General features: G+C 40.3%; 1 protein-coding gene across 1 annotated transcript; it reads left to right on the top strand.

The window, feature by feature from the left end:
* The first annotated feature begins 1,626 nt into the window (after nt 1-1,626).
* Nucleotides 1,627-25,387, top strand: LOC104619397. Its single transcript, XM_010285271.1, has 5 exons — nt 1,627-1,921; nt 4,641-4,749; nt 11,315-11,414; nt 18,721-18,864; nt 25,268-25,387. The coding sequence occupies exons 1-5, from the start codon at nt 1,627-1,629 to the stop codon at nt 25,385-25,387; spliced, it is 768 nt and encodes a 255-aa protein (XP_010283573.1).

Genomic DNA, 25,387 nt, shown 5'->3' with positions numbered 1-25,387 from the left:
GCTGCGTGGTGCTTTCTTGCCGGCTGGGGCTAAACAGCAACAACGGGTCAAGATAAAGGCAGTTTGATGAAAGAAAGCAAAGGTTGTGTGTGGAAGCAAAGCTCAACCAAAGGAGACGTAATCTCTACGACATCTACATCACCAGCAGACAATGTCCAGCCACTTTGTGGCAAGCAGGGCCCCAGTGGAAGACAAATGCTTTCATAACGGCTGCCTCCCTCCTCCTCCTTTCTCTTAGCTTTTATTGCTGAGCGGGACTCCTAAGGCATGAGGTATCCCCTTGGTCAACTGGGGTCAGTTGTCTTGGCTGTGTCCCCTCCCAGCCTCTTGCCCACTCCCAGCCTACTGGCCCTTCGGTAGGGTGTTGGAGAGACAGCCTTGGTGCTGAGCGGGCACTGCATGGGTGGGTTACCAGCGCCCTCCCGGCCACTGCATGGGCTGCTATAGGCAAAGTTAACCCCATCCCCGCCAGACCCCATGCACTAAGATATTCTGTTTTACACTGCCATGTGATACATATATGCACATTGAATTAAAAACTGTAGAAGTTTTGGGAAAACTGTACTCTTTTCTCAATAATAATAGTTTTGCAGGATATTGTATTTCACGTTTGGATGATGTGACTACTGAATTCAGTTCTGTGCAGGTTTACGACAAACCAGTGAAACTGATGTGAAACACTTCTTCTTGAGTACATATTCTTTAATTTTTTTAATTCTAGCCATAGGTATAATTAAGAAAAGCTATGCAGAGCAGGCTTTAAAATATAATGGTCTTGAAGATTCTTTCAAGACTTTTTTTTCTGTGGAGGACGTACTCAGCCAAATTACACATGCATGGAGTCTGCTTTCACACAGATCTTATGGACAAACCCAATTATCCAGCTTCCTATTAGGGAAGCTAGACAATGTTTGTGCTTCAGCCATTAACTGGTTTTGGAATTTGTCATGCCAGACAGATCTATAATCAAATCTTTGGGGTGTTTTATTTAATAACAGAATAGGTACGGCTTCACAAAGTTTGTGTGAGTTTCTTCGTGTTCACAAATAACAGGCTCCTGAAAATCTCTAATTAAGAGGAGAATACTAATGTAACAGAGCTCAGAAGTGCATGGAGCTAAGTTTATTTTTTTAACAAATAAGCTCTCTAGGGAACGTTCAGAAGATAACGTTCTGACCTACCAAGCTTATCTTGTTGGGTTTTTTCCTCCAAAACTAAGGCAAAGTTAGTTTTTAAATTGTATTTTTAAAATGCAAAATGAAATCTTAGGCTTTCTGGCCTCAGTTGCCTCAAAACCTAGCCATGTCCTTGTTATGCCTTGTGGTCATTGGTGTGTTTTTAAAAGAAAGATATTTTGAAATTACATTTGTTGGTTTAAAGTTGTAGCAGAGCTCAAAGCTGAATCTTGAGCCTCCAGATCCTAAAGGTATTTTCAAAATACTGAGCGAGAGCTCTTATCAGGGGCTAACGGTGATACACCTGTGACTGGGATGAGCACTGTACGCCCCAAAGGTGATGCACAGAAGCCTAGTAAGGCTTTTTAAGAAAATAACACTCACGTTTGCCCTCTGCAGCAGGGTTTCAAAGACTAGACCTCAGGGAAGGTGCCTCGAGCCGGGCTGAATGATGCAGAGCTGGTGTAAAGCTATCCTTCACACAGCCTGGCGAGCAGGAGCAGAGGTCTGCGGCAGGCAGCCCCGCAGCGGCTCTTCTCTGCCCATTGCTGTCACCTTCCAGCTACAAAGCAGCCCGGCAGCTCCCACCCCTGTTCCTGCTCGCCGGGCTCCCTCCCCACAGCTGGCTTCTGCCTCTGGCTTTGCCGCCGCCGCGTACCTCCTCGTTCTGCTTGTAGGAGCACGGTCCCCGTTCGAACAACAGCTGAGGGATGTCGTAGCAGCGATTTTTAAGCGGAGGTGGGCAGGTATGTAGTATATCAGGAGAGGGAGCTGGGGAGGCACTTGTTTTGCAAAATAGGAGGAGGTAAAAATGTAATTAAACTATTTGAACAAATAGAGCAGAGCAGTGTGCCGTACAGTTGGCAAAGGAAATACATTTGGCTGAAAGAATGATGATCAAACTTTAAAAAAAAATCTGTTTTCTGCTTTAACTGATACATCTTTCAGTCTGCTCTTTGGTTTGCTGTGTAACATTTGTTTTTTTTCTGTGGCTTGCAGGAGAAACTGCTAAGTTTTCCAGTTAGAGGATAAGCAAGACTGCCTTTTCTCACGAACTAAGGACAAAGATGGGTTTCTTTCCCTTCTTGTGAAGGGAACAAGGAAACAACGCTCTGTTGTTTTAGCATAGGGTTCCTAGGGTTGCTGAGCCTACAAAGCTTTTCTTTTTAACTTAATGCTGATTTTGTTTGGGTTAAGTGTTTTTTCAGAGCTCAGTTAACAACAATTTTTAATTGTTAATTAACTTAATGCTGATTTTGTTTGGGTTAAGCGTTTTTTCAGAGCTCAGTTAACAACAATTTGGTTCTCTTTGCTGGGAGGAAAGAGCGTTGGATGGGTTAATTCAGCAGTGTGAGCTGATTCAGCAGTTTAGTGCAAGCATATGGTTAAGCTATTTAACAGTAGCTGAACTGTGCAAGGTTACCTTTTAAGCTATGGATGGCAGTATATAGTCATCAACGCATTAACACGTAGGCATTCACAGTGCTTTCTCCCAGCAGTTTTGTGTCAGTGCCCTTTGCAGCAGTCCGTCACTGGTTGTTTCCAAGTTTATTTTCAGCAAAGGGAGGTGGATGTCCTCAAAAAGGCATTCCGCTATCTGGCATTTTAGGTCTGCAGGCTAAGGAAGGAAGAGGCAGAGAAAAACCTCGAGGATTTGAGCCAGCTAGGTTTTCTAGGGAAGCAATCCAAATGTTTCCCAGATTGCCACAAACTGTTAAATTGTTTACAGTAAATTTTAACTGGAAGATCCCCAATGGAGCCAGATGCCGTGGCTGTTTGCAGAGCTGTCAGGGTAGTGGTAAGGTATCTGGGAAGTGGAGTTTTAGAGATGGGAGCGTGCAGTTGGAGACAGAGTGCTGGCAGCTGTAACTCACTAAAGACGTTTTGCAGGAGAAGGGGAGGAGGTTTTGCAGGGTTCAGAGGAGGGCCATAAAAATAGTCAAAGGAATGATATACCTTCCTGTGAGGACAGGCTGAGAGAGTTGGAGTTGTTCAGCCTGAGGAAGGGAAGGCTCCAGGGAGACCTTATTGCAGCCTTCCAGTACTTCCAGGGGGCTTATAGGGAAGGTGGGGACAGACTTTTTAGTAGGGCCTGTAGCGATAGGACAAGGGGTAATGGTTTTAAACTAAAAGAGGGCAGATTTAGACTAGATCTAAGGAAAAAATTTTTGACAATGAGGGTGGTGAAACACTGGCACAGGTTGCTCAGAGAGGTGGTAGATGCCCCATCCTTGGCAACATTGAAGGTCAGGTTGGACGGAGCTCTGAGCAACCTGATCTAGTTGAAGATGTCCCTGCTCATTGCAGGGGAGTTGGACTAGATGACCTTTAAAAGTCCCTTCCAACCCAAATTGTTCTATGATTCTATAGAAATGTACTGTGTCCTGCAGTGTTACCTACTTAATTTCTAAGATGAGGTGCTCCCTATGAAGATACAGCATGTAATGGAGCGCGCACGGATGCACTTGCACCCTGGCTTAGTCCTCGGAGAAGACTGTCCCCTCTAGTTTTGCTTTTGTTTGTTCTTGAACTTGATCATCTTGCTTGTGTAGGGATTTGTGTTGGCCTGAACTGTGCAGAACAGAGACATTTGTGGTGTGTGTATTAATAAGAAGATGTTGGAAGTATGGTAGGAGCCAATAACGGAGTGTTTGTTTCCCTTCTGGGCACTAATTGATTAAATGTGATGACTGTAGAGTGGAAAGGACTGCAAAATCCTGACATCTGCAACAACTGCAGAGCTGCAGGCTTCTCTGTTCTTCCAGAGTACACAAACTGTAATAAGGAAATGTTCATTTCTTTGCAGTAAGTTATAGGACATGAGGAAACGGCCTCAAGCTGCTCTAGGGGAGGTTTAGATTGTATATTAGGAAAAATTTCTTCTCTGAAAGGGTTGTTAAGCATTGGAACAGGCTGCCCAGGGAAGTGGTTGAGTCATCATCCCTGGAGGTATATAAAAGATGTGTAAATGAGGTGCTTAGGGATATGGTTTAGTGGTGGACTTGGTAGTGTTAGGTTAACGGTTGGAGTCTATGAGGTCTTTTCCAGCCTAAGTGATTCTATGAATCTGATTGACCGTGCAAGGCCTTTCCATCGATCCAAGGTGTGACAGCGGTGGAAGGGCCTTTTCACCTAGCAAGAGGGTGATGCTGGGTTGATCCAAGTCCTCCTGGAAGGGCAAGGAGGATGCAAAGGCTGCCTTGCTCTACAAGGGTGAATGGGCACTTGCACTCTTAGGGGTATCTGGTCAAGGACCCTTTTCGGTGCAAAAGGAGGTGTTGAGTAAAGGGGGAGAGCAACAAACAAAACATACAGAGACACAAACCTGGACAGACAAGCCTAATGGAGGCAAAGACAAGAAACAAACTTCGTCAGCCACACTGATGTATGGGCTACTTATAACCTCCCTTAACAGTCACGTTGCATAGAAGATATCTCTGAGCTGTGATTCTTTTTTAAGCTTAGCCTCGGATAACACACTGCCGCCATGTCCCCAGTCCGTAGACCAGGCATCACCAGAGCCTGACTTCATCAGCATCGGGACACTTACAGAGGAAGTATCCATTAGACACATGTGAGCTTAATTAAAAATATCCATGATGTCAAGCAGATTTCATGATTTTCTTCATACTAATTGCATTAGGGCATCACTTAAAATGTTTAAAGTTGAGCATCAAATAACAGGGGAAGTTACTCAATTATATCACTCCTAGAATGCTAAAGCCTGTCTTACTTTATCTTTACATTATTTATCTTCACAACTTCAACCCAAAAGGTTTTTAATCATTTGCGGTACTAAACTCAGAGAGTGAAAATGGAAGCTTAGTGGTTTTAATCAATTATTCCCATTTTATCAAACCAGAAAATAAAATGCCTACGAGATTGTTACTTATTGTTGAATTGCCATTCATATAATCTCGTGTTCTGTACTGGAGAAAGATACGTAGAATTGGAGTCTTCAGTTATGACTGTAGTGCCTGACTCAATATTGGACGTGAAATTGTCTTACATACATATGATTCATTGCTCAGCCTTCAACGTACATAGTTGAAGATGTCAGCTTCAGAAAAACCTAGTAGGTTTCCTGAGCGTAAAATAATTACAGCACTTTTCTTGAAATGCCAGGATTTCAAGACTTAAAATTAGTTATAAATCATATTCTATCTTAATAATTTGGAACATTTTGTTATTTAACACTGGCAAATGCACCTCTTAATGCCATTTCCATTCAGCCTATCCTCTTCTCTGTCTGCCTGTCTAGTCTTTATAAATGGGAACAGGCTCACTTTGCTTTGACTGCGTGTGTGTGCTGGAGTAACACTCAACGTCTGAAGAATAGTAGATGCATCCATGCAACGGGCTGCAGTCATCCGCCTCTATTTCACGTGAGACAGTAGGACTTTACTTCTTACTATGAAATACAACATGCTGAATTTGCCTGTTGCTAGTTCTTATCTTTCAGAATATAGGACAGCTTGTGTTGTGTAGCAACAGGTTGTCATCATTATTATTAGATAAAATGTATTTTTACTGATGAAGTCATCCTGGTAATTTCTTATGTTGTTTGTGGTTAGGCACTGCCATGGGGTTGTTTTAGCAGGATGTGCCCCACAGGGTGCTGAGTTACCTTAGTTCTCACAGAATTACAAAAACTTTAATTTTCAGCATCTCGTAGGAGTTTCCATCTCTTGCCCATCATCTGCTCACATCTTATATTACTATTACTAATGAACACAAGAGAAGTCGGTGTGAAGCTATACTGTTACATTTATTTTATTAGCTTGTTTTGGATGTGATTCTACAGAACGTACCTACCTCTGTTGTGTTTGGGATGCTTAGCAAAATAGGAAAGCAAAGAAAAAAAATCTCTCTTACCCATATCAGGTATGGTGAAGCTTCATGTAACGCAGCTGCCTGTGCCTGGTTCAAGTACAGAAGTAGTGAGTAAGAGACTAAGAGAGCATCAGTCCTTGGCTTTCACTCCCATGGTACTGGGCTGGGAACTTCTGGGAGGAGTCAAAAAAAAAAAGCTGCGATACAGTGCAGAGCTGGAGAGTTTCTGTTTCTTCCCCTCCAAAGCTTTGGGCAGCAGGCCTGCTCTTTTCCCGTGCATCTCTGTCGCGTGACACGGCAGAGGGAGAAGCAAACCAACTTTTCCTTTTTTGCAACAGTAAGGTTGGCTCCTTACTTACTAGTGCCCTGTGTAAATACAGCCAAGCACAAAAAGGTATTGAAGTCGGTGTGAAGCTATACCATTACATTTATTTTATTAGCTTGTTTTGGATGTGATTCTGCAGAACGTACCTACCTCTGTTGTGTTTGGGATGCTTAGCGAAATAAGGCTAATTCTCAGCCCCGTCTGTACAATAATTTTTTTAGAAATGTCAAGAATTCAAGCCCTAGCAGTGTTTCTAATACCTGCTTCTAATCTTTGAAACATTTGTTTTGTGGCAGAAGATTAATCAGAGGAAATAATCTATTCTAAAGGTCTTTAGGGTTTTTTTTTTATTGCTGGAAGATACATATATTTAAAAGCCATTGAGCATCTCCTCCTAGGAATGTACATATTGCCTTCATCTGTCTCCCTTTATGAGCCTGCTGCATGTTGACAAGTCCTATAGAATTATTTCCAGCCTGTTTGCATGTTTTTCCCCTTACTCAGCTGTAGGCACAATGACAAATCAGAGTTGCCGTATAAAATGTATTTTGCTGGGAAATGACTGTGGAGAATTTGGTGCCGTGCTGGTTACTTGCTGTATTTCAAGGCAGAAGAGCTATACTTGATCTTGGGGGTGGAAGAGGAACCCACAGTGTGCAGGCTGGTGGCTGCTCCATCACTAATTTATTGGTAGATTTGGGAAAAAAATTCTGCATTCTCTTTTTAATTTTTAGGCCAGATATTATCATGAATTATGGCAATAGCTATTTCAACAACAGTCAAGTGGAATATTTAACTCCTTGGAGAGCTGTGTGTAGTTCTGAGCCATAACTGAGGCTTTTAACTGTCACATTCCTGCAAATCATAATGAAGAGTAATAGGTAAAAAGCCACTGCTCCTTTAAATCAGTGTCACCAGAGCTCAGAATATCTATTGATTCTTTTTTTATTCCTACCAACAGTTTCAGTTAAGATTCAGCAGATCCACTCTGAGAAAACCCTGTATAAAATGCCTCATAATATTTTGTTTCAATACTGCTTTTTAAATTCTGTTTAATAAATGAGCATATAAAACTGATAATATCTGCAACACATTAAAACATTGCTCTAAATGCTAATACAATGCGCAATTCATAGCTTCTGTTACAAATTTTTGAGTATATATAATTACTAGAGCGTATAAATACATATTTCATACATATTTCATCAACTTTTTTTTGAACAACAGCTATACAAATTTTAAAAATCAATTATATTCACCCAGACATACTACTTTCTGAATACAGGAGAATTATGGCATGGTTTTGGGAAAAAAAACCACAAAACAAAACAAAAAAACCCCACACCATTTTTTCCCTGCAAATAGTGTCTGTACCAACAAATCATCTGGACAAAATAATTACAGGCTATTTGTCTTTATCCTTTGTAATGCACTAAGCAAATTTCAGTGCTTCATCCACACATGAACCATTTGCTAATTTGGGGTTTATAGCACATTTGTCTTGCCCTTTACCTGTATTTGTGCATTTTGGGGAGGCTAACTCCAGATGTGCAGCAGCTGTTGTTCCACGTAGGATTATGTGACCATACTTCACATGGAAGCCTGGTGGAAGGAAAGCATCATGAGACTCTGTCATTCTCCAGGATATCTTGAAAGCTGCAGAAAAAGAAATTAGAAGGGCAGCCATTAGGGAGAAGAGCAAGATGCATGTGTAGAATAAATGCATATTAACAGAAAGGTTTGCCTCCTGAGTCACCATGCTTCCCATTTAGATTTCCATATTGGCATGTGGCAACTGCTGTAATTGCTTGCATTAAAAAGTAATACCAGGAATGTAGTCTATTTTTAGTTCTCACTACAGCAATTTATCAAATAAGAACAGAAAAAAAGTTAACATTGTACTGTTTCAGTTTTCTAAAGACCATCTGAGATCTGTGGGTCGTAATTTGGAAACCTTTGGCAAGAAATCTTGAAGCACAACACAGATACCTCTGAAATTTCTTTCAGACACTCATACATTTGTAGCTGATTTATTTGTTAGTTGGTTCATGTAGATCTTACTGAAATCTTTCATCATTTCACAAACCCACTTAGATTTTCCATTTCCATTTTTACTCGTAGGCTTTCATCCTGTTTCCTAACCGGGCAAGAAGTTTTTCTTTGCTTCCAAGATTGTGTGCTGGGGAACTTCACATGTTAAATGTAACTTTGCTGCCATCAGTGGCCTTTGGATGCCTCTGAGAAGTGCATTAGCTCTCCTACAAATTTGGTTTTCTACTGGTTTGGAAATCAGCAGGTTAAAATAAAAAAACTGAAATGCATATCCTGCCTGGCAAGTGAAAAATACTGAAAGATAAATTGCGGGTGTTCTTTATGCAAAGAAGGATTTGTTTACAGAAGCTGCACTGAATGGGTGATGGAATTTCCTATAGTGTAATTTTAAAATGCCAGAACAGGTAGACACCTTCAACACTGAGTGATGTCCAAAGTTCATGACAGGCTCCAGGCTACAGAACTATCAAATGTTTGCATGCTTAAATATCTAATTTATTAAGAAGTTGGAGGAGGGTTGACATCACCATTCTAAAGGTGAGGTATCTGAGGACAGTCTGAGGTGTTCAATCCATATTTTCAGTGTTCTGGCATTTCATCGTTGAAGGGCTAATGTTCTTTGGCTGTTCTCCTGATGAAATGGAGGATAGTGTAAATTTACGTTGCTAAGAGTAATGAATATAAAGCCTGGTGCAAGGAGGATTTAATCATGGAGAAATGCCACCATTCTAAGCCTAGCACTCCCCAAGAACATGAGACCACTTGATGTATTCAATATCATTATGGACCTTGTCTATCACTTACCTGTGCTGCAGCTGTAATGAGGAGGACTCTGGAACAACATTGCAAATCAAATATCTAAATCTGGTCCACGTGAAGGTGGTGATGCAGTGGCCTTGGAGGGGAAAGGAGAGACAAGAATTGCCAGTTCATTTCTAGGAGCCCCTGTCTCATGAGCAGGAGCAATATCAGTAAAAAGGTTGAGCAGGAATTCTCCTTTACAGAAAGGAAAAATGTGAGAGGGGAGAAGTGATACGAAAAATGGCTACAGTTGGGGAGGGGGAGGGATGGAAAACACTCCAGGTCAAAACAATAGGGCAAATGGTGAAGAACTGGTAGAAAAGACCTTTTAAAAAAAATTAAAGCCAAACCACTAAAAAATTTTAAAAAGTCACTGAAACCAAAAAGAAAAAAAATAAGCGCTGAAGAAGTGGAGAAAAAGAAAGATTTGGAGAAAAGATATTGCCTGTGCCTTTTTGTGAAACGTGAGTTTAGAAGACCTTTGGTAACCAGATCAATAAAATCTTTAATATCATTTAATTAGATTGAAGGCCAAAAGATAAACTCATGTGATAAAAACTTCTACCTTTGTTTGCCAGAACAGGGGCAAAGAGTGTTCACTGCTTGTTTACCTTCCAATTGATTTTCCTTCAAGCCTAAGAAAAAAGGTACTACATTTTGACAGAAGGCGGCATTGATGTACCTTCTCCTGATTTAGAAATGTGGAATACAAGGCAATGGTCACTTAAGGGTAATTAAAACTAATAGAACAAATGACAAGTCTACAAAGATTCAAGAGGAAGCAAGTTTATATCTATGTATGAGACAAAACTGCTGGTAACTACTGTCCAGCAATACTAGCTATGAAAGATGATTTGCTTTATTGCCAGTTGCTAAAACTAGAGAATTTATTTCTTAATTTAATGCTTACCTCAAATGTAATTTGTTTAGGTTGTTCCGGTGACAAATCAGAAGCATGCTGAGTTTAAATTTAGGGTTTTGGTTGTGTGTTATTGTTTTTACAAAAAGAAATCAGTGATATCAAACCCTTACAGTGTTTTTTAAAATACTGTCTGTTTTATCACATTGGTGTTTCACATTAGTAAGCACGTAGTTATTTGCATTAGTGTTACCATATTAATTTTTCTTTGGAAAGAAGCAAACGTGTCTGTACATTTATTGGTCTAAAAGTCTTATATTTTATTTAGTGAAAATTGACTCTTCTGCCTGCCAGATACACCTTTGGAAACAAAATAACTTCACTGATGATAACGTATTACTTGTATGTGCTATAAAGCTGGTTTCTCTGAAGGGACGTTGTCCTGCACCTTTATAAAGCTTGGTTTCGTGTATCTTCATTTCAAGTAGTAATTATTGAGTGTTAAACCTGAAATAAATGAAGCATTCCTTCTACACCATCATATGTAACCATTTAAGTTACATAGAGATGACCTTGACAAAATGTGTTCAACCTCTGACCTTCTCAAAGCCTTTCGCAAAGAGGACCGAAGGTTCATACAGTTCATTAACTGTATGAGACTTGATTGTACATTGGTTTGAACCTGGGTAGATTTCTCTGTCTTCATGTTATTAAAAGTGCTCGTAAAATAGTTATTTGTGCTCTGTTATTGTGCTATAATGCCAAAAGAAAGGTCACAGAAATTTATATTTTTACATTAAAATTTCTAAGAGAAGGTCATGGAGTCTGGCCTTTGCTGTGCTCTGGGGAGTCAGCAGAGGTGGATGAACAGCTTTTTCAGCCCTCAGCTGTGTAAGCTGGGAGATTCTGGGTTCATATGCGTTGGGTTTGATCTTTTTTAAGAGGACGGGCTTTTCTTCCACCTGAGTGTCAGGCTTTTGGAATAAAATTTGTTGTTCAGACATGTTTTTTATTATCTTCCCTTTACAATTGCTTGGTTTTCAGTGTTTCAGTATCCTCTGTAGCTTATAGTCTCCTAATAATCTGCAGTGTCCTCAAGCAAAAATAGAGTAGGAAAAACTTAATTCAGAAGAGTCCATCTGTTTTGCCATGTGATTTGTTTGCAGCTGACCTTTGATAAGGGCTGGTTCATACTTACAGATTTTTAGAATTCATTTTGAGTGTGTGCTTGTCTGAACTTTTTATTAATTCTCTTCTTTTCTTTTGCAGATTACAGATAGAAGAATCTTCTAAACCTGTAAGGCTATCACAGCAGCTGGACAAAGCCGTGACCACGAACTATAAACCAGTGGCTAATCATCAATATAATGTAAGTAGCTTTCAGTATTTTCCCTTCTTCTTCCAGCCAGGAGGAGTCATGGCTCAGGACTCCGGAATCGCTGTGCTGCTCTCCTGCAGCCCTTTCACTCACAGTTGGCCACTCTCTTTGGAACTGTTCCATGTTATCTGGTTTCTCCCTGATTTTGTCTTCTGAGGATCTTCCGTCTCAAGACAAACATCACCCTTGAGGCTAAGGTCTGCCAATTCTAACTCTCTCATGTTACCTGATGGAGGGCAGACCGCCTTTACCTAAGCCTTTTCTAGTGTCTTTATTACATTCTTCCTCTAGTCTTTTTTTGAAATGTAATTTTGAAGTTTCGGGGTAAAAGGCAGTTCTGGCTTTGTGCTATGAGATGTCGAAGCAGTCCTTTGAGCCAAATAAAATATCATATGGAGGTGGGTAAAAGACTTGAAAAGAATCATTAGTTTCCAGTCTTTTGCAGGAACTGATAAGAAGTAGAAAAGAATAACAGCTGATAATTTTTCACAGTTTCATACTTTCATAGTATGTGTTATTTGCATCATTAACTTTGTCAATATTACACCCACACTGCTGTTCCAGACCAGTTGATGTACACACAAACTATAATGTCCTTTTTCTTAAAGATCCTCTCTGAGTAATTTGTATGTATGCATATATCATCGCTGTTACTGTTGAATGTGAGAAATGTTAAGTCATGCTGAAAATGAGTCACTGTGTTAGTCATTTAAACTTTTACACTTTTTATTAAGATTTTATTTACATAAAACAAATGACAATATACTGTATGATATTTAAGCATTACTCTGAAAGGCAGTCTATTTCCACAGAACCAAAAATAATCGTTGCTCTCTCATGGGACTGTTTTGTAGTAGTTACTGTTCACAGTTTGATCTATACATAGATGATCATACCAATATAACTATTTCAGCTGTGGGAATGACATTTAACCAAAATAGTCACATGGGTATACCCTGCTATCTAAATGCAGTTTTATATGAGTATATTGTTTTATGATGCTACTGTGATGTACAGCATCTCTCTTTAGTGGGCTTCTGTGCCATTTCCCTGACACTGGCATAATTGCAACAATATGACTTCAACCTGGAGACAATCTTTGAACCTTGTTCCAGTTGCAAACTGATGTCGTCATATCATTGCAGAAATTTAAGTCTTGTGGGAGATTCAGGGGGTATAACCAGGATGTAACCAGGCTTCTTAAAAGCTGTGATGCTCTTGGGTCCCAGTTATAATGTTTTTATCAGTTACATAGCTGCCTATGCTAACAGAAATCCACTGGTAGTGTGTTTACTTTTCATGTCTACCTTAAAGGTGTTCTGATGGGAAAAATCATGTAGGACATGCTTATACTTGAGTCACTCTTGGCCTTGCCTTGACTCTAAAGGCCCAGGCACGACTACTTTCTACAAGATTTTTCTTTTCATTAAGTCTTTCATGAAGGTTCAGGTTAGATGGCTGAAAGGATGTACAACTGGGAGAATATGTCTGTGGACTTTTTAAGCCTCTTGGTTAAATTTTTCTGGTGTTTTCAAGCAGCAGTTTCTTAAACTTGCTGTATTGCTTGTAATCATATGAAGCCTTCTTACGGACTTTTCACAAGAAAGAAGAAAAAAAATATACAAACTGCTGTACATGCTGATGCATTTGGTCATCTTCAGGGGAGTTTCTGAGGAAAGAATGAGCATCTACACTACTTCTTGAAGGAAGATACAATAGAATATTAAATGGGGCTTAAGCGTGGGTGCTCCATGTACCCCTAAATGAACATATAACAGGAAGGAGGATGGAAAGAAATTACACATGGACGGGAAATAGCAATAGCTTGTTTGAAAACAAGGACAGGAAAAAAAATTTTTTTTTTTTGCAAGGAATTCTATTAAACCCACATTTTTATTAGAAGAAACTGCAATTCCATTACGATATATGCCAGGTTTATAACTTAGTTTTTCTTCTCTGGGAAAAGGAGTCATTTTCTCTATATCTATAGATGATACATGTCTTTAAAAGGTTGCAATGCTTATGTTCTTGCAGCTGGAATCTTTCTGTGGCAATTATTTTTTGTAACACAGCAAAAAAGTTCTCTAGTGGTTCTGGTTACCCCTTTAGAGGCTTCTTTGTGGTCTCCCCTTTTCCCACTCTCCCATACTACAGAGGTTGGTACCATGCTCCAGGGGATGGGAAAACCTTTAAGAATTCTTTCCAACATCTTCAGATGAAACTTCAGATTTAGTCTCACTTCTTTATCACCTTTGTATTAGCTGTCTACCGAAGCACTGTAATACATCAGCTTCAGTATTAACAATACCTTCAAGAAGGCAATTTTGGCAGCTTTTCAGAAAGCTTAGCAGCATACTGGGAAGGTAAACACAGAGAAATTGATTTCTGTATGAAGTCCTGCAGGGATAAACTCGCAACTTCTACACTCGACAGCTTGTTCTAAAATGGCCCTTCCTTGAAAGCAAATTGCATTTTAATGCTCTTTAAATTTAAAAACTGCACAATTTTAAAGAAATCTAATTAGTCTACAATGTACATGCATTCTGTAATATGGCTCTCAAAAAGTGCTTTAAGCCTACTGCATAAAACATCTTCTTTGCAAAGAAAACAGGAAGGAAAAAAAAATGAAAGGCTGCATTGTAACTTGCTGCAAGCAGTGTATTCACAAGACAAAAAGAAGAAAATAGCAACAGATACCATGCTTTTTTTTTTAAATAGCACTTCACAATGCACTCCGTGTTTTTAGACAACAGTGGGAGCTGTTGCTGAAGTTGGAGGGGAATGCGGGAGTGTTGCTAATTAAAATGTGGGCAACTGGTATGCCAGCTGCAAATAACTTTTCAACAAAGGGAGGGTTTGATAGTCAGTTTTCTGTGTGAGTTGTTTTTATACATTAATGAATTAAGAATATTAGAATATTCACATTGCATTTGTATAGTGAATACAAACACTCCTCCTTGATTTACTTTAGCTCATCCAGAGAATGTAAAATAGAAGCTCCTACTGAGGACAGTGTACCAAGGCACTAAAATAATAGAGGAAGAAGACTGCTGAGCATTACAATGTACTAGCAAAAAAAAGAATGTGCTTTGGTTAAAAAGGCTACTTCATGTTGTTTTCCAGAAGACTGTTATTCATATAATTAGGATTTTATACCAAGTCATGAAATAGTCCTGTCAGAGACCTACCATCAGTGAAGATAATGTTGAGAATTTCCTTATTGTTACTTTGTTCCTTTGTGTAGGAAGCATCAATTTTAAAGCTAGTAGGTTTTTTTCCACATGGAGAAAGTTGTAGCTAGTAGCTAGTTGCTAGCTAAGCACATTTTCGCTATATGTCATTTGAAGAGGTACAAACAGTACCATGGATTTTTTGTTGTTGTTCTCGGAGATCGTCTTGAGAGTCCCAATAGCTTTTCCCATTACACTCATGTTACATACCCGTTAATCCCGTAGCTCTTCCATGTACAGAAGGAATAACCTCAGTGCTTTGCTCTTGTTCTTGCTCCTTAAAAATAAAACAAAAACAGAAAAAGAGGAGATGGGTTTCTTCCATCGCTTCAGCTTGACCTTCCACCTGAGGAGGTTGCAGTTGGTTTGTTTTTCTTCTTGTCCATTTTGGTTTTGTTGTTTGAGGAGGTACAAACTTACAGAAGGGTTGGTAAGAACAGGTAGAATAGCTACCACTGAGACATAGTGATGCAGCCTGTAACTGTCTTTTACTTTGACACCACCTCCTTCAACTGGTGTTTTTGAGTCAGAGAAAAGTTGCTAACCTTAAAAACAGATCCATAGGTCTTTACACTGAAAAGTGACCTCAGATTTATTCAGGAACCCAGAACTCAGTGAAGCTTTGCAAATAGGGATGCCTTCGTCTCTCCTACCGTCTTCTGGACTTGACCTCTAAAGTATCAGATGCTTTTCTGGCAACAAATTAAGGCTGGATAATCCATCTCCTCCTCTTATAAAATGTTAACATGTGCATATATTCAAAACATTATTAAGTCTCCAGTCCTAGTCTCCCATAAGCCGGTGTCTCAAATGCAGTAGGGCTCTATTGAAAATCCAGTAGAGTGTTGTTTACCAGTATCAGCCATGACCTGATCAGCAACTGCACAGAGAAACTGGAAAATTCTCTGGATCCCTGAGTCAAAAAAGGCTGAAAACTCATGCTCAAGAAAGCCCACTGCAGTTGATTGCAGTGGCTAATTGGAAAACTCTGCTTCCAGGAGAACATAGTGTCAGTGTCTTGACTTTTGAAGAGGATCCGATGAAGTCGTAGCTCCTGCTTTCCTTCTTGTGTGGAAGGAAACATACAATATATCCAACGGGACAGTAATTCCCATCTTTGACTATGACATACCAAAGAGAATAAATCTGGAGCAGTTTTCAGACAAGACCAAAAAATATTCGTTGTACCCAGCTAGATTAGAATATTTTTTATAATGTTTGGGTTGCTGTTGTTGACTTGTTCGCTTCTGAAAACACAGTGTAACACGGCGCTGTCTGCAACTTTGTGCATGCCAGGTAATTTCTCTGCCTTGGTTTCATTCCATGTAAAATGATGATACTGCCATACTTTGTGATGATCTTACTCATTCATTTATTTGAAGCACTGTCAGCCTCATTACTTACAGGACAGTGGGTTTACCCTTTGATTCTCTCCAGCTTAAAAAGCAAAGAAGCAGTTTTTAAATACAAGTAGTATTAGAAAATAGAAATGAAAATTGTTCTTATAGATGGAAACATGACTTCCAAAATATACAGTGTAATGGGATTCTGATCATAACAGGTGCTTTTCAATGCTAGCATGAAGTATCAACTTTAGACTGTAGCCTGAGATGTGACATATTCATGTATTTTTTAAGAGCAAAGTGATAGCTATCATACTAAAATAAATTTAAAATGCATGTCTTAAACCCTGCATATTTCACTGTCCTCAGGATGCACCTATGTCCTTACAGCAAGTCCCTACACCATTGCACTGAGTTAGATCATGACAGTGGTAGTAGATGATTGCTCTGGAGCGATGGTTTCTCTGTCAGGAAAAATAGAAAATGCTTATAATATATCATAGTAAGTTCTGACTTAACCCAGGTGTAAATTGAAAGCATTTTTAATGCCACCAACTGACTAGCATCAGGTCAGATGAAGATAAGATGCGAAGAATTTTTTGACAATCAGTCGATTTAGTGTATTGCTTATCTTGCAGGTAGCAGAAGAGACAAGCACCCTCACACGTCTCCTATTTCATCCAACATTTCATGCAGCAATGGGCCAGTCTCCTCCTACTTCCCACTCTTTGTATCATGTCTTTCAGTGCTTCACCCTTGCTCACCTACAAGGACATGTAGGACATCTACAGGTTATAGCAGACTTTTAGGAGAATGAGATTTTCCCTACTTCTCCAATACCTGTATGACTATGTGAATGTACCCAGTAGACAACTAGCCAACTGCTTTGTTGGTGGAGTTGCGAGGCAGAGTGCACCCTGGCTGTGCTGCTTAGTATTTTGGGTTTGTAGTTTCGAAGAGTGTCAATGGACTAGACCTGTTCATATATATTTCAACACCACTGCAGTACTACTTCATGCATTTACAACTAGGTGCAGTTTACTTGCATTATATTGCGTTGTGAGACTATATCGGTAGAGAAACAGAAATTGGATCCACAGCAGGGCTTCCAAAGCTTACAATTAAAACCTTTTCAAGGTCAACAGAGGTTCCTAATAAATTGTCTGTTGTACTTTCAGAAGAAGCAAATGTTTTGACACACTATGGTTAATAACAAGGCCGGTGTCCTAGATTTATGTTCCTACTCTCGTTTCTGTGGCATAGCAGTTCTGCTTTAGATCATGGCAACTAAGATGATGTCCTGTGAAGCTGTTTTACTTGACGCCACAGTTTGCTATTATTGCAAAGTTATTACTGTTTGGAGGATTTTTTTTTTTAAAATGCAGAGCCTAAAGGGTTAAATGAATATACCAAAGTGTATTAGTGGATAAAAATCAATTGTGTGGATTTGTGTGGAGACATTGTATCTTTTCTAACAGAAAGATTTTTTTCTGTGGAAAAGCAGACAAGTATTTGATTGCCCAAGCCCATCTTGGGTTTTAAGCAGAAGCAACGGACTTCAAGCTACAGATTGGGAACAATTGCTCTGTGTTCAATTCAGTGATGTACATCTGTTTCAGGATTGGAAAGAGAAAGGTGGCTGGCCAGAGACCTGTGAGCAACAGCAAAGGTGGTAATAGTCTTTAGCAACTTTGGGACAGATACCAAGAGACAGGCTATTTTCACTCAGAGAGTAGGAGGGAGTTAGCTGGCAAGGCAACAAAGGAAAAAATAAATTTTGCCATAAAAATAATCTCTCTTCTTAAAAATAATATTTTTAGTATCCAGTAGAACTGTGAATTTTCACTTCTAGGCTTCTTCTCGGAAGGACCTCCCTTTGAGGATCAGGTTTGAGACATCAGAGGCAAAATGACTCCCATACACCATTATCCCACTGGCAGCCAGGCGTGTGTCCTTTATTGATCACATGCATCTCTCTTGTGGTACATTGTGCCACTTTGGATTCACCCACACAGTTTGTCTGAAAGCGCTTGATGATTACATGAATTGTATTACCTTCTGGGTCACCTTTGTTGGTTCCAAGGAGGGGTTTTTTTGGACTACCATAACTTTGTGTGCTACTCAGGTATCTCCTGAAGAGATGCCATCTGTGTCCTTGAAGCGTGTCTTCACTTGGTGAAGATCGTTCTTATATTGACAGAGTGTTTGCCTTGAGTGCTGTTTCTGGAGCAGATGAGGCAGTGTCCAAGGGCCATTTGAGCATCCTTTGGGCAGGTGGTTGTTACGATTGTGATGGAGCCATGTTGGTCTGTGGATTTTCCCAAATATGGCAACTTGTAGGTTGTTTGATATTTGTCATTATACTTCAGAAGCTGATATCAACAGATGTGGAGTGAAAATACCATCTCAGTTTGGATTCCTGTACTAATATTAATTCTCTCTCCAGGTTTGGGCACATCATGCAGGCTCTGTTTCTGGGTTTTTTTACTGGTTAAAACAGAGATACATATCTGAAAAGCTTATTGTGCTAAGGGCAAAATCCTTAGTTTATGTTCATAAGAGAACATTTGAGTGCTCAAAAGAAAATTTTCCAGATGAAAAGCACTGAGTCATTGAACAGTGTTTTATTAAATAGAAGAGGGTTTTTTATGTTGTTATGTTTAGCACTGAGAATTACACAGCATTATATGTAAATGTCTTTAAAACATGTTTTGTATCTGATAGATTGAATATGAGAAGAAGAAGAAAGAAGATGGAAAACGGGCTCGAGCTGATAAACAACAGGTGTTGGACATGCTTTTTTCAGCCTTTGAGAAACATCAGTATTACAACATTAAAGACCTGGTAGACATAACCAAACAGCCGGTGGTACGTACTAGTAGTCTTATAACTATTTTCAGTAGTTACTATTGTGTATATTTTCCATATGCAGAAAATATTTTAATATATACTGTATGCCTTTGAAACAGCTCTCTAAATATATTTTACAACAAACAGAAATTATCAAGTTCACTATTGTAGGACTGGTTAGGATACCAAGCACTGCAGTGAGTAGGCTTTTTCTTGACAGAGGTGGTTTAAGTAACCTAAATGGTCTCTTTGTTGTTTAGGCTTGCTTTAATACTAGAAACCAAATTCTGTAACGCTCTGATGTCTCCCATGCTATGCCCGGCCTCACTGAAGTAACAGCCTAGTTCTGTTGGTATTGGCAGTAGAGATCTTGTGTGAGTGGTCAGCCCTTCCTTCAGCTTCTGAACTTTACCTGGGCATAGAAACAGGGGTTATTCTTTTTCTGCAGGTCTAGAAAATTGTGTTTCATCTAATTAGTATTAAATGCACACTTTATCTATGTTAGGAGCTCAGGCATCATGTCAACACCGCCAAAATCACTTGATTTCCTTTACAAATAGAATTATTTTTATACTAAGAGTTTAAGAGTTTGATATTTGGGATTTATTTTTATTTTTTTAAACACTTTTGATACATAAGCAAGAAAATCATGAAGATGTGTGCTTACGTGATGGTTTTGTTATCCTGCAGTGTCTGCCAGCCCCTTCATCTATGAACCCTAACTTGCCAGTTCTTTCCCTTTCTCCCCTGTTCAAGCTTTCCTTGAGCACACCAAGCAGGAGGTGGGGGAGACAAAGATACGTGAAGTATCTTTGGTGCTTATGATGTTTTTTACTGCTGACTTTGATATCTATCATCAACCCAGCTACAGTTTTCAGAAAACTTAGAGGGACTTAATTATGTTTGAGTCTAAACAGAGCAACAATTTCAGAAGTTTTTAGAGCTAGGGCACAAGAAGTAACAGTGGCAGCTGGATTATGGAAAAAATTATTTCTCTGTAAAAGAGGGGAAAAAGTGGAGCTGCTTACTAGTTTTGCTCACTTCATATTTAGAATTAAGTGGATCTGTATCAGAGGATTTGTATAGGGTGCAGAATCTGTTTGGTTAAGAAGCTGCACAAAGATGTTACCCAGTTCAAATACATGTATGTTCACGGTGTTCTAGTACCTTAGAAGAAACTAGTTGGATAATATATTCGTGTCTTCTATTCCATTCATTTATCTAATGAGTCAACTCCTTATCTGTGTGGCAGAGAAGGTGTGTGGATCACGGGAGCAGAGAAGGAGGAAGGAATAGGAGAGAGTGGCAAGAAAATGTTAAAAGATTTTTTGTTTTTTAAGAGATAGGTGCGACAGTCACCATCTCGATCACTTTGAATGTAAGTAGGTACAGATTTATCCCATCTAGCATGACTTCAGCTAGAAATAGTCACCCACAACTCCCACTTAAAGCCATGAGAGAACAAAAGTTTTCTTCCTCCTGTGATGTGATTTACCTCTTGAATGTAGCCATCTCTCTGCATCAGCTCAAAGGAGCCTGGAAAAGCTGTGCTTCTGACACAATTTTTTTCAGTAAGCACCAAAAGTTGGGCAAGATTAATCCAATTTTTGTCTTAGTCGCTGCCCTAAGGATTATATATATAGGGTAGTTATTAAATTAGAAGTATAGAGCAATATACCTTACATGAATACTTCTGTTACGCTTATGAAGAATTTCTATGCCTGTCTATATATCTCTGCTGTCATCATATGCTCCTGAATATATTCTGCCCATAGCATAGTAGATGTGTGCTGCGTACTTTCATCTCAGCTAATCTAGCATTTTTTATTTTTTTCAACCATTGTAGTAATACAGGTATGTTAAAAGGAAATTGTAGACCAATTTGACCTGACATCACATGTTATTTGGGCTATATCTTTGCATCTGTGTTTCTTATTTGAGTCTCTCTACCAATGGCTAAAAGTTCCATAGGGGTCCTGAGATTAATCAAACCATTAAACCTTCTTCCCCTGAGTGGGCTGTGCGGTCTCAATTTCAAGCTGTATGGAAGAGCTAGGGGTTTCGTGTTCACTCCCAGACAGGGTTTTACTGTAGGTGTTGGTGCCCTTCCAGCTTCCTCAGACCCAGATATCCTGAGAAAATAAATGACCAAAATCCTCTTCCTGATGCCTTTCTTCATTCACTAGGTAGCCAGTATGGTGATAAATTCAAAACTACCTTTCAGTGCTGTCCTTCGTCTACCCCTCAGCTAAAGCTTTCCTAATTTCCCATCTGGGTTCCCATTAAAAAGTTCTGCAGGCAGTTGCTAACGGCATCCATTTCCATTCAAAACCACTATCCCTCAGTTCCTGCTGCTCAGCCGGTGTTCGCTCCGTGTGCAAGCATCCCTGGTGCTGCGGACTTCAACCTCTGGTGTGCAACTTGGGTGGGGGTGGGGGGTCTGCAAATTAAGTATCTATTCCTAATGCCCACTGTGACTTTATTGTTCGCAGAGCAGCTATACCTAACAAAAAATGTAAAACGCCAACAGATGAATAGGCATGCTTTCCCCGTGCTGTGCAGAGGTTGGCTGCTAATTAATCTCTGCTGAGTGTTCACTGCTTTATTTTCTGTCACAGCATCTAAGATTGTTTGGGTATGTAATTTCTCCTCTGAGTTTCTAAATGTTGAGGTTATTTTCAGATGTGAGGAAAAAAAAACTGCTGCCGCTGTCTCCTCAGTTCCTGTTAAAATGAAGTTCTACGTGCTTACATCACTGGCTAATAATATTTAAAACACAGTTGTCTAAGGGAATCAACATCTTTGTTAGTGAAGTAACAAATAAATAAGGGTATTTTTCTTACATATAATGGCAAATGTAAATAGTAAATTAAACCCTTGCTACAGAATATGTTGCATTTTAATCAGGCAGTTGCTGCCATTTTTATTTTGCCATCGTGAAATCACAAAGCAAGTCTACTCTAAATGCAAACTACTGTTATATCAGGGAAACTTGGATTCATTTTTTTTTTCTTTTTAATGAAAAATAACAATTTGCAGTAGTAGGCAAATCTATTGCCACCTACCCAGATGCAAATACCGAGTGCTCCCTGGAAATACTGCAGTAATTCTAGATTTGCACTTAACGGCTGAATACATAATATGCTTTTTATGTGAGCACTCAAATATTTGTGAAGAGTGGAACCAGTATGGCACCAGTGGTCTAATATGAACTGGATTTTTTTCCAAAATGGGGTAGATTGTTTGCAGTTTTTTCTTTTATTTCAGCTTTAAGTAATGGTTATCCTAAGTGCGGGGGTGGCGGGGCTCCCCCTCAAAGTTTTGGAAGGGTTTTCAGAGCTTGGAAGTTAACTCCTCAGCTTTTCAGAAATTTTTTATCCCACAATTCTGTAAAAAAATGTCACTTCTTATGGAAAAAATCATGTAACAGAGAAGAGGATGCCTTAAATATATGAACAGGTTACCCACAGATTGGCTTCTGTATTATAGTAATATGTGTATAAACATACCAAATCCCTTTCTGAGAAGAAATTGTGGGTCCCTGATTAGCGCTCAGCAGGCTCTGAAATTCAGTATTTGGCATCACTGGAGGAAGTGGGGCGTTTCTCTTGATGATACAGTATCAGACTGGGTACTGTGCTTCAAGATGTATACGCTAACTTGGCACAGTGCAGACCCAGGTGGAGGGTCCTGGTTTCTGGAAGGAGAAGTGATCCTGCAGGAAAAATCGTAACGTCCCCTGAACTCAGCTCGTCTAGCCACTTGCTCTCAAGTACAGCAGAATACATCAGGATTATCCCTGATTTGTAATTTCTAAAAGTTCCAACAGTTCAGCGTCGTCTGTCCACGTGGAGTGATTTTTCGGGTTTACGCTATCGGCTGCCCTACCCAAAACCACTGCTGCTTGTTTCCGCCTGCAGCAGAGATGGCAAATGGAAATATGTTATCAAATCCTCCTTTGCTGCAGTTCACAGTCCCAGCTTAAAGTGCCCTTACTTGTGGCAGAGACATTATCTCGCGGTTCCGCTTGGGTTGTTTTTGTTCCGTTTTGTTATGCTGTTGAATTGAAAGTCTTGGAAGTTTTGCCCAGAGAGAAGTGTAACTGCCTGGGGAATTTGGCCTGAAAACTACTTGAAATTAGTAGTAACCTTGTGTGACCTGGCTTCCCAGCCCAGGAACCGCATATGGATGTACTTCATGGGACTAGGTGCAGTTGTTTTCTTTTTCCCGGTTCTCGTTAATCTGTCCGTGTGGTCTAGAGCAGGGTTTAACCTTGAATCTGAGTGTTTCTTCCACCCACTCTGCCATTTTTTGAGGTGTCTGTCAGTGATGCTACTGAAAGCTACCTCGCACGCATGCATCCTCGCCAGGATTGCAAGCAAAGCGCTGGATATGCAGCTATACACATCTACACATGCTCATATAGAAAGCACTTTTTCACCTGCTTTCATCACCTTTTAAAATATACATTGCGCAACAGCAGCGTCATCGTACAAAACCGTTTGCGCACTAATTGCTGTTGTAGCGAGTACATTTGTCTTGGGTACCTGACTCAAATAACGACGGCATCTCTGCAATGGACGAGATGTGGAAAGGTGTGCTGAGAGACGTATATTGATCTCCTGCTGCCACCTGCTGGGGTTTGCATCGTGGAAGACTGAAGAGCCATCTCCGCAGCGCAAAATGAACCCCCTGCTCCCCACGCACGGCTCCTGCGCGCAGCCGCTCTGCTCGAAGAGAAGACTCCAAGAAATTCGTTTGTCCATGCAGTCTGTTACCTACCTTTCTTGCTTGTTGGACAAAGTGATCTTTTGAACAGCCCTTCTTGCTTCGAGATAGGATTTTTAAGAACCACTTTGCTACATGAGTCCAAAATATCATTAGTGTGGGATCCAGATTTTTTTGCTGTGTAAGTTTTTGATATCTACCTGGAGAGAGAGAAACAATCAGTTTCTCTAAAAGAGACTTTTTTTACTGACTGAGAATATACATTGTATTTATTTCCCAACTTTTCCATTTAGCAAAAAATGGGAAGAGTGCAAGGAAGAAATTGGGAAATCGGCCTTTCTTTTTTTCCTATGTATGTCATCAACAAATACTTGCTTTTTTTAATAAGTTGGAGTATGTTGGTATTTTCACTTAGTGGAACTGTAGATACAGAAAATACAAGGGTTGCAGTAACTCCAGTTCAAGATATGCACTCAAAGACGATTAAATTGTTCAAACTAAAGCAATTATGAATATAATGTGGGGATTCTTAAACTGTGGTCTGTGGTTGCCATGGCAATCCACTCAAGTCAGTCCTGATTAATATTTAAACAAACAAGCAAGCAAATGACTCTTTAAAAAATGAAACTAATTACTGGTGTATATTGTAAAGAGTAAAGGAGGGTGATATTAGTGAGCTGTCTTGTGTTGAAGGTTATACTACTGGTTATCATGGCTTTGCTTGTGTTTTTTTTTATTTCTCTTCCTAGCTTTAATATTTGAATGTATTAGAAAAAATCTCTGGCACCTACTCAGCTCTCTTCTAACAATAAGGCCATAATAAAATGCTTAAAGCTTTGTAAAACAGCATGAAAAACAACAGCTCGGGGCTTTGATGGGGTCTGAATAAGGCAGGGAGTTTCAAGATAATCCTGGCCCAGGGAAGCCGACAGGCCAAGAGCTTTTAGCTCAGGTGGAGAAATTCCAGCAGGAGGAAGATGTGTGGGACAACAGCGATGTTACAGACCCGCACCGTGGCTGTGTCCCACCGCCCCAGGGAGCCCCTCGCACGCAGCGGCCACCCGCACGGCAGCGAGCTCCCAGGGCAGAAAGCCTGCCACGTGCCCCCTCCTCCGCAGCTGTGTGAGAAAGGAAACCGCGCAGATTTTTAGACCAGCTGTGCGTCTAACCCCCGGGGCACGTCGGGCATATGTCAGCCCTTTGATTCCTCAAGCACCTTGTTTTGAGAGCGGAGCTGGGGAGCACCTCGGCTAGCTCACCCATGGGTGGGTGCTGCTGCTGCAGGTCTGCAGTAACCTCGGCATTGCACTCCCGGCGGCGCTGGGAGCTTCGTTTCGGCAGTCCATGGAGCATCCATCACGTCAGTACCCAACTCTTTGCCCCTGGGCCCGTCAGGGCACTGCGAGGCCAGCCTGGGACCCGTCACCCCGGGGGCTCAGGTGCTCCCTGCTGCACCCCTGGGGCTTGCGCCAGGTGTTACACCCGGGCTGCTGTAATCCCTGTTAGTGCCTGGGGGGTTGAAGTCTATCACAGAGTCGTTATCGCACAAGTCAGTGCTGATCAGCCAATCTTCCTGTCTGCCAGGTCCTTCTTATGAACCAAGTTGATGGGATTGAGCAGATGATTGTGTGGCGTTGTGTAGGAACCGTGGCAATTGCCTGCCTGTGTAATTTGAATTTTTGCTTTCTTTCAGATATACTTGAAAGAAATTTTGAGAGAGATAGGCATCTACAACGTGAAGGGGACCCACAAAAACACATGGGAGCTGAAGCCAGAATACAGACACTACCAAACAGAAGATAAGAGTGATTAA

This window comes from Phaethon lepturus, unplaced genomic scaffold, assembly GCF_000687285.1.
Source record: "Phaethon lepturus isolate BGI_N335 unplaced genomic scaffold, ASM68728v1 scaffold1374, whole genome shotgun sequence".
Lineage (NCBI taxonomy): Eukaryota > Metazoa > Chordata > Aves > Phaethontiformes > Phaethontidae > Phaethon > Phaethon lepturus.
Note: the sequence above shows the minus strand (reverse complement) of the source record. Positions and strands in the feature narration are given on the sequence as shown.